This window comes from Euphorbia lathyris, chromosome 9 (assembly GCF_963576675.1).
Source record: "Euphorbia lathyris chromosome 9, ddEupLath1.1, whole genome shotgun sequence".
NCBI lineage: Eukaryota > Viridiplantae > Streptophyta > Magnoliopsida > Malpighiales > Euphorbiaceae > Euphorbia > Euphorbia lathyris.
In genome coordinates this window covers 69,318,243-69,328,784 of record NC_088918.1, presented here as the reverse complement: position 1 = coordinate 69,328,784, position 10,542 = coordinate 69,318,243, and the positions used below count along the sequence as shown (strand labels likewise).

The 10,542-nt window shown below is 33.3% G+C and overlaps 1 protein-coding gene across 1 annotated transcript; it reads left to right on the top strand.

Moving 5' to 3' along the window:
* Positions 1 to 6,005: 6,005 nt before the first annotated feature.
* Positions 6,006 to 8,972, top strand: LOC136205605 (uncharacterized). The gene is made up of 2 exons (XM_065996268.1): positions 6,006 to 6,264; positions 7,686 to 8,972. The coding sequence occupies exon 2, from the start codon at positions 7,702 to 7,704 to the stop codon at positions 8,704 to 8,706; it is 1,005 nt and encodes a 334-aa protein (XP_065852340.1). The 5' UTR covers positions 6,006 to 6,264; positions 7,686 to 7,701; the 3' UTR covers positions 8,707 to 8,972.
* The last annotated feature ends 1,570 nt before the right edge of the window (positions 8,973 to 10,542 follow it).

Below are 10,542 nucleotides of genomic sequence, written 5' to 3'. Positions count from 1 at the left end.
ACTCGATCTCTAGACGACTCTACCACAATTTAATTCCCGATTACATCTCCGCCGCTGCATCAGATTCGCTGCTCCACTGGAGGTGATCGGATTCTCTGTTCCGGCTGATCGGAGAAGAATATCGGCTTAGCTTCAAAGGAGGATCAGAAGGTCAGATATTCTGAATCTCTCTTCTTCTTTTTCTCGGAATTAAAATTTCTGAAACATGTTCTGTTATGCAATAATATTTGTCTTAGAATTTACATAGTGGCCGTTAGGTTTATAATATTATAAAATTTCTTGTGATATTGGGATTAGTTTCTGAAACTTGGAATCTAGGTTTTTGAATATTTTCTAGGCCACGATGATGATCATGAACACGATACACCAGTGTTTATAATTTTTGGGTTCAAGTATAAAATTAGCTCTGTGGTTATCAGGGAAAAATGGATTTAACCTTTATATAAAGTAGTGTGTAATTTCAAGTAGGAAGGCTGATCGAGGGTTACGAAGGGTAGAGAAGACATAGAAGGCTCATGGAGGGTTACCAAGGGTAGAGAAGGCTGATCTGGGGTCCCCTGAACTTAATTCATTAGGATCTCTGTACTTGTTGAGATATCAAATTGGTCCCAGAACTTGTTAATAATCATTGTAAGTAATAAAACATCTCCAAAATTCATGAGGGAATAGAATAATCTAAACTAAGTACAAAGATCTATTTATTGTATATATTTCTTATGTAGTCCTATAAATCGAGTCCTCCATTGATCAAACGAAGTGAATTTTGATTGCTGAAGCAACTTGAGTGGTAGGTTTATTGTTTTACTTGCTACTTACTATTTTGATTTAATGAGTTATTGTTGATAATGTTCATGAATTCTGCAACTTATGGTTTTACTTGCCACTTACTATTTTGATTTCTATGAGTTATTGTTATGTATTTCTACAAGTTAGTTTTCTGCTCTTATTACCTGCAACTAACACTATGTTCTATTGTAGATCATTAGGATTATCAATGGTTTCGGATTCTGTTGTTGATTATCTCAATAAAGGTCTCAAGTTGAATGGGAAAAACTATGAGATGTGGAGCATAAAAATCCGGCACTTGTTAGTAGAGGAAATGGTTCTTGATTCTTTGAGGTTAGGAGAGCAAAAGGTTCTTGATTGTTTGAGTTCGGTTATGGATACACCCGAGAAAGATCCTACATCCCAACTTAGAAAGAAGAGAGAGGCCTATCTGGCTAGGAGGAATAACTCCACTGCTTGCTTCATCATACTTAGTGCTATGGATGATGTCATTGCTAAGCAATTCAACATTTATGACAATGCGGCGAATCTGTGGATCGCATTAAAACACAAATATGGAGGTAAGTCTCTAACAAAGCTTCGTTCCCTAGCTCTCAAATTCGATACTTATAAGATGCGTTCTGATCATACTATGAAGATGCATTTAAGAGAAATGTCTAAGATGATCAATGAGCTTAGTGATATTGGTCAGGAAATGACCGAAGAGCAGAAGGTTCAAGCTGTCATTCGTTCTTTACCAAACAGCTGGGACCATGTGAGGGTGCACCTACTCCATATCGAAAGTATAAGGACTTTTGCGGATGCTGCTCGCTATCTAGAGTTAGGAGAGGACCGTTTCACGTCAATGAAGATAAAAATTGAGGCACATTTCACTGGAAAAACATCTGTTGAAAATAGTTCCGGCAGCAACGCCAGCGAGCTAAGTTGTTTCTATGACTATGACAAAGAGCAAGCTCAGGAGCCTAAAAAGCCAAAGCAGAAACATGACCTTGTTCTTCGTCCGAGAAGTGGTACTATGCAGATTTTCGTGAAGTATGTTACTCACGACGTAATCACCTTGGAAGTAGAGAGCAGCAACACAATTGATAATGTGAAGGCCAAGCTTTTCTTTAAGTTAGAAGTACAGAGCAGTGACAGATTTGTTAATATGAAGGCTAAAGCCGAGGCTATAGCCGACTACAATCGAAGGCTGGGGTTGGGGCTGGTGTTTAATGGTAAATTTCTGGCAGATGGTACAAGGACTATAGCCGACTACAACATTCAAAACCACTCTACCATTCATATGAGGTTCAGAACATCCAGTAAATTACAACCAAAAATCATGACTGGAATCTAGCAAGGCTAAGCTAGATATTTTTTTGGTACACAGTGCAAAATATTGGCTTATGTGTTGTTTTCGTGTCAATTTTTATGATTGTTATTGTCAAAATCTATACAAATAATGCAAAGTTAGATGATATTAATGTTAAAAAATCAATTTAGATGATACTTGGAGGATCACGAATGTAACTAACCCAAATATTAACATATATTTTAGTAGTTGGACTAACTATATAGTTAAATTGTCTTCGTATAGAGACATTATATAACCGAACCGATTAAGAATATATAAACAACTGTTACCTGAATAAGATTGCCAATAACGTCAAGTTTTAAGAATGTATCTTGTATATACCTAAATGTGGTGGAGTTGAAGAGGTTATATTAGTCTTTTGCACTATTTATCATTTTGTAAATAGTTTTTCTAAATCTCAACATGTTCCTTTTCTATGGATGAAAAACAGAAAATGAAAATAGATATGATGTATGATTTTAGGGATAGCAATAAGTATTCAACACTACTCGGCTCGGCTCTAATAAGAATATGGGACGGGTATGGGTTCAAAAAAATTACTCGTGACAAGTATAAGAATATCCTATAGGATATGTGGTACTCATCATATATTTGGCAAGTAGCGGGTAAGAAGTAATCGGTTATCCGTTACCCATTCGGAATACTATAGGTAAAACCATATTAATAGTTTTAGATATAGGCAGTGGTTTTCGAAACCACAATCCGTATATTAATAGTTTGTAGATGAATTATTTATAGATGCTTTATTAGATTTACTTTGTTAAATTTGTATTATTTTATTTTTTTATGTATTAGTTATAATTAACCGACAATAGGGGTACCCGTGGGTACTCGCTATTTAAATGAGATGGAAATACGATTCATAAAGTGTAATATTGGTGCTGTCCTATTTGCACATTTTTCCTCCGCACATTTTGGGTTCGGTTTGTGCATTGATAGAGTTGCTTTAATTGCTGCCTCATCTAGCCTTCTCAAATGCAATATGGAAATTTGAGGCCATAGTCATGATTCTCTTGTAAAGCTTCAAAAGTTTATATGTAATAATTTTCCTTTTGCATAAAAAGAGAGTATAAAATATAAATAATACAATGTGGTTCAGATTTTTAACATTTACGACTATAATCGATTTCGAACTGAAGAGTTACAAAAACGAATAACAGAATTACATTAGTTCTAATAAAGTTTAAAAGTATTAATGGACAATTCTAATGAGGAGATAAAAATCTTTTGTTTACATATATCTCTAATCTTATCATTCAACTTATGACATTTAGGTGGTGTTTGATAAAATTTAAAATTAAGTGTTGAAAAAATAAGTATTGAATTTTAAGTGCTGATTATTATAAATGTTTAAAATATTAAATGATATAATTGTTTGATAAATACTAAAAATAAGTACTGAATTTAAAAATATTAGTTGATAATGTTCAACTTTAAATTGAATTGTTTGACTTACCAGAATAAGTGAATGTTTATTTTAGCTTTTCGTATGAGCATTTAACGTTTCACTCCAAACCGCATGAAATATAACGTTTAGTTAGATTTATATAATCGTGACATTCAGCATTTTCTCTGGAAACTGCAGCATTTTGGAGTTTTTCACGAAAAGCTACTTTTGAAGCTTTAGTTGTTTGTAATTATTTGTTATTGACAAAATTATCTTCTTATTTCTACAAAATATTTTTAAAACATGTCCATATTTGTCATTTTACATACTAACATCAACATTTTAATATGATTTTACCAAACACTAATAATTAAACGGCTAATAACAAGCAACTAACCACAATAGCAAACAGCTTACTGTAACCGCAAACAACTATTAGCTAACAACTGAACCAAACAGGCTCTAAGTGATTATGTGACTTAACAGAAATATTTAAGTTGAGTTAACAAAGGCAAAAAAAACATAGTTAAACCCCTGCACTTTACCTATTTTGAGAATCAAACCCCCTGATCAGTTACTTTTCCACATTGAGCTCTTAATCATTGATTTTGTTATGGATTTAGCACTTATTTAACTTTTACGTTGAGTTTTGAAAAGTAGAAAGATCGATTTTGTGATTCTAATGCTGAAAATTGTAAAATGAAAGAGGAGAAGATCGAACTTAAAAGAACCTGCCGGAAATTGATTTCTATAATTTCATTTTACTTTTCACTTTCTATCTATCCTAGTCAATAAACTTTTATTTTTATTTGTTCATATCAATAAGCTGAATCTCCCTAATCAGGGACGGATCCAGGATTTGTAAACAGTGGGGGCAAACTATATATACGAAATACGACAGAAATATATAATTTCAATTGGAATGCTAAATTTATATTAAAAAATTACCAATTCTATTATATTAATAAAAGCAAGGGCCAATGGGGGTTGGTCCGAGTGGTAAGGCGTTGAACCTCTGCTTGACAAGTTTGAGGTTCGATTCCCCACTCCGTCAAAATTTAGCCCACATTGGTAGTTGACTATAAGAACATTAAAGGAATCTTAAGTTTAGGGGTAAAATGAAAAAATAGCTAACCAGAATGCTCAGACCCAATAAGATTGCACATTCCAAAAATAATTGAAACCGACGGAGAGGGGACGACCGGACGGGAAAGAAAAGACCAGAAGCAGTAAGATTCAGTACATTAGGGATTTAGTTTTTTTAGGTTTGGGGATTTTCAGTTCTTTGCTCGACACAATAGAGTGGGTGAGTTTGAGGGGTATAATTGTAAAACATATATTTCTTAATAAGGTGGAACGGCACCGTTTTGTTTTAAAGAAAACAAAAACAAATTGACAATTATACCCCTCAATCTATTCATCGACATCTTTACACAGAAAGTTACAGCTTTCTCCTTCATCAATGGGGGCAAAGCCAAATTTGCAAATTTTTCACAGGGGGGTTTTATTTCGTTTTAGATCTCAGTGGAGGCAAATGCCCACATTGCCCCCACTGTAGATCCGCCCCTGTCCCTAATAATGTGTGTCGCCAAACTCGACACAAAAGTTCATCACGAACCAAATCCATAACAGAATCAATAATTAAATGCTCAATATGGAAAAATAATTTATAAGAAGCTTGATCCTTAAAAAAAATAAAGTTCAGAGACTTATACTTTTTCCGTTAACAAATAAACTTAAAACAAATAAGTCGTTAATATATTAATTTTAGTTGAGAGCTTACCTATGATCCTAGAGGTTATAGGTTCGAATCACATGAGGTGGGGTGGGTTGAGAGTTTTTCTTTCTTTTTAACGTAATCTCGATTTGTTTAATATAAGTGCATTACGCACAACTTTAAAAAAAAGTGCTGAAAATAGTATCAAATTGGGACTTACTTTATTAAGTAATAAAGTTAAGAAAAATTAGGGGGTGTTTGTTTACCTACTTTTTATCTCATGTTTGTCTTTTCATTTTAAAAAATAGAGTTTTAGGTGTTTGGTTAGACTTCTCCTGTTTGTCTTTTACAGTTGAAAAGCAGTCTTAAGTGTTTGGTTAGTGACTTCATGTTTGCCTTTTACACTTGAAAAGCAGCCTCTTGTAAAAGCAGAGAATCTCTGCTTTTTGGAAAAACGGCTTTTTCCAACAGCAACAACAACAACAACAACAAACAGCAAATCGTAACAGCAAACAGTGGGTAAAACAAATGGACCCTTAATGAAAATCAATAGAATTAAAATAGGATAGTGAATGACATGGTCATAAATTGGAGTTCTTATATTAAACACTGAGTTTTCAATGTCATTTGGAAGACCCACAATTCATATTTGGACACGTTTATTGTGACATACGTAATAATTGAAATAGTAAGATCTCTTATAATATATATATATATATAGATCCATGTTACACGTGTCAAAATAGGTATAGATCCATAAATTCACGTGTAAATGGTGCTCCAATGACGTGGCAACCGTTAGGATTTTGTGATTCCCGCTTCCTCTCAATTTGTTTCTATCTCTTTTTCCCTCTTCTCGATTTTGTAATTCCCGCTTCCTCTCAATTTGCTTGTTTTTCATTCTCCTCCCATAGTCCTCAACCATCCTTTAAGTCCCGATTACTTCTCCCTCCTCTGCCGCTCCATCAGAGTCGCTACTCCACTGGAGGAGATCGGATTCGCTGTTCGGGAGCGCCACTGGTCAGATACTCCGAATCTCTCTTTTATTTCTGGGAATTAAAATTTCTAAAAAATGTCAAGTTTTGCTATGCAATGATATTTGTCTTAGAATCGAGATAGTGCCGGTTAGGTTTATATTGATTTGATGCTGCTTCTTGTTTTCTTCAATACATGTAATTTTTGTTTTAGGTGCTTTGTTTGGCTTCTTAGAAAGTTCTGCTTATGCATATGAGGTATTCCTTTTTGTATGATTCAAACGCTGCTCTATTCTGTTTCTGAGTTGAGAAACTCGTTATACAGCTCGAACAAATTGAAAAATGAATCTGGGATTCCTTTTCTCCAACTGGATAACGTGAATTGTTTGTTTGGGTAAAAACACAATTTAAGTCAAAGTTTCTTGTATAGCTAAAAAGGGTACGAATTAGGAAAATGACACTGATATAAATGAATTTAGGGTGTTCCCTTTTCTGATATGAATTATGTGTTTGAGAATTTGAGATTTTATTAGTATCCATTAAGGCTTCGTAGGGGTTCTACTCCATGCTACTTGGCAATGCATATGAAATTTTGATGTTATATAGGCTTAATACATTAGGTATCTATACTTGTTTATGGTCCTTAAACTTTGGAGATATCTAGTTAGCCTTGTGAAATTTGTTTAAAATGTCTCATTTAATCCTATGTCTACGTGTTAGAACAATGAGAGATTTGGACAAAGTAAAACTTATATCATTTTAAACAATTTCAAGAGTTTACTCCATCCGTTTCATAATAATTGTCAGAGAGAGAAGATTTTTCTTATTTCATATTATTTGTCACTTTAGCTTTTCCGTGTAAATTTTTCCTATTTTACCCCTATTAGTGAGTTTAGCATTTATTATTCTTTTTGCCATTTTATTTTTTCAAGGTATGATGAGTGATGTAATTTAATGAATATTATGGAAAATGATGAATATTAATAAAGAGAGATAAATGATATTTTAGTCTATTTATTATAAATTTAATGCAAATCAATCATTTCCTTAATATGTGTGATTTGGTCAAATGTGACAATTATTATGAACCAGAGGGAATAATAGATTATTGTAAACATTTAGGTCATTGTAAATAAAATTTAGGGATTAATGAGACACCTCCAAACTTTAGAGGTTCAATCAAATAATCTGAACGGGTATGTGGTTCCATGATGCATTAAGCATATTATATGTTTCTTATGTTGATTTATAAACCAAGTCCTCCATTGATCATACAAAGAGAATTTTGGATTGTTAAAACAACTTAAGGGTGCTTTTTGCCTAGTTTTGTGTTTTTATTTTTATTTTGATTTAATGAGTTATAGTTGTTATGTTCATGAATTCTGGTTGTGTATTGATTTGCATCTACTTCTATAAGTTTAGTTTTCTTCTGTTACTACGTGCAGCTCACGCTATGTTTTATTGTAGATCATTAGCATCATCAATGTCAAAATCTATTGTTATGGAACTCAACAAAGACTTCAAGTTGAATGGAGATAACTACAAGATATGGAGCACGAAAGTCCAGTACTTACTTGAAGAGCAAGAGGTTTTTGATTCTTTGGGTTCCATTATGGCTAAACCTGAGGAAGGGACTACATCCCAGTATAGAAAGGATCTAGAGGCCTATATGGCTTGGAGGAAGAAGAACTCCACTGCTCGCATCATCCTACTAAGTGCGATGGATGATGACATTACTAAACAATTCAACATGTATGAGAATGCGATGGATATATGGACCACATTGAAGTACAAGTTTGGAAGTGTGTCTCTAACAAAACTCCGTGCCCTAGCTTTCAAATTCGATACTTATAAGATGTGTTATGATCATACCATTAAGATGCATTTAAGAGAAATGTCTAAGATGATCAGTGAGCTTACTGATGCTGGTCAAAAAATGACTGAAGAGCTGAAAATCCAAGCTGTTATTCGTTCTTTACGAGAGAGTTGGGATCATATGAGGATGCACCTAATCCAAACCGAAAGTATAAGGACTTTCGAGGATGTTGCTCGCCATCTAGAGTTAGAAGAGGATCGCCTTACATCCATTAAGAATAATGTTGAGGCACATTTCGTTGGAAAAACATCAGTTGAAAATAGATACAACAAGCGTAAATGCTTCAATGAGCAGTCTCAAGACCCTAAAAAGCCAAAGCAGGGGCAGGAAGGGGACAAACTGTCTACTTACGACCATTTTGATCTTAGTGAGAGAAGTAGTATGCCTGGTATACAGATATACCAGATTTTTGCTAAGACCCGTGATCGCCAGACTATCTCCTTGCATGTTGAGAGCAGTGACACTATTGGAAATCTGAAGTCCAAAATCCAGGCTATAGAGGGCATACCCCCATACGAGAGGCTGATGTTTTGTTCATTCGAGCTCATGGATGATGAAAAGACTTTAGCGGAGTGCAGCATTCGAGTATGGTCTACAATTGAAATGTGGTAAATAATGTTAATTATAGTTTACAATATTTAGTATATTTAGTAGTTGAAATTGTTTTGGTAGGTACAATTTAAGGACGTCGTATTAGCTTCCAAACATCATCAATTAACATTGGTTGATAGTATGGAGTTAATCTTATTAACACAAGTGTTTTCAATATTGATCTGGGAAATCTTCTCAGACGTAGGATTGATGAAATGATTATAGGAGAGAAATCTTGTCGGCATCCATTAGCTGGCTGTAGACTTGATGAGAAATCTCAGTCCTTTATCGCATTTAAGAAATACAAATAGTTAATTATCAAAATGAGTTATCATGTTATAATTGTGTAATATGATCTATATAGTTTAGATATATATGATAATATACGATATAAATGACATGGAAATGTTATTTGCATCAAACGAATTGCTTCTGCAAATAGTGTTGTCTTTTTAGAGTTTGTCACTTTTTGTTGGCACTCTGAACTTACAGTGTTGATTTCGCAACTTTGGACCTCCAACATCCTTATTTGTAAGTAGATTTGTTTATGGACCCGCTGGCCCGCCCAGACCGTCCAAGTCTGTTCTTTATGTGTTGGATTTGGATATATATATTTTATGTATGCCCGCAAAGGAAATGGGATGGACTTGGGATTTAGCTTAAAAGCCCGAACATAGCCCAGCCCGGCCCAACAGTATATTTTATATATTATAAATATTTTTTTTTGTTTAGTTAGATTATTTATTTATTATTATTATTTTGTTAAAAATATTACTAATTTTTTTGAAAGAAAAAAATATTGTTAAGGTTAAAACTTTAACTAATCATAATCAACAATTGAAATTGAATTAGTAATTATACGAGCTGGAGATTCAAAGAATCCTAAGGCTTAGATTTAATAAGATTATATCTAACGGTGAATGAGTAAATTCACTTACTTATTAAAGTGTATGTGAAAATTCCTGCACAATTAAACATATTATTTTATATACAACTGATACCTATTTTTTTCATAGTTTAATTTTACTTTACTTTAATTTTTTAATAATAAAATTATTAAAATAATAATTTTTATATACAAATATACTAGTTGGGTGGGCTGGGCTGGGCTTGGGATTTAGTTTCCGTAGCTTGGCCCAGCCCGGCCTGAGCCCGATATAAAAAGAGTATGGGTTGAGCTAGGCTTGACATTGTAATTATATAATAAGTCCGGTTAGGTCCGGTTCGGTCCAATTCATGAACACATCTATTTGTAAGTTTGGGGGATTTCAAAATTGACATGTCTGTTGACTCAAACTTTCTCCTAAATACGTTTCATACCATGTTAGTAAATGGGGGCTGTTGGATGTCCAAAATTAAATAATTCAGGTGTGCAAAAGTCCAACTATAAATTAAAATCACCAAACGAACAAAAACATGATAAATTTATGTATATAATTATATATTAAACCACTATCAAAGTGCCCTGAAATTTTAATAAAATATTGGTCTCGTTATTTTTTCTATTGTCGTAATGACAATATTTGTAATTATGCCCACTAAACAAAATCTTATTGTTTAAAGCATGGTTTTCAAAACCGAACCGGTTAAAGAACCGAAAAAGATAAAAGGTTAAAGGGTCTTAGTATAAATACAGTTACCTGCTAGTAACTAGTTGAAATTTGTAAAATAAGATTGTCAATAACGTCAAGTTTTCAGAATTCATCTTTAAAATTCAAAGTATATGTTTCTGTTCCAATTTCAACAATCACTTGTTCTGGTTCTACATATTGATCATTTTTAACTAAAAGGAAACTTTTTTTCTAGAACAGGTACATTATGTATAATATCTTGACTCTTAATAGTTACATACAAGTC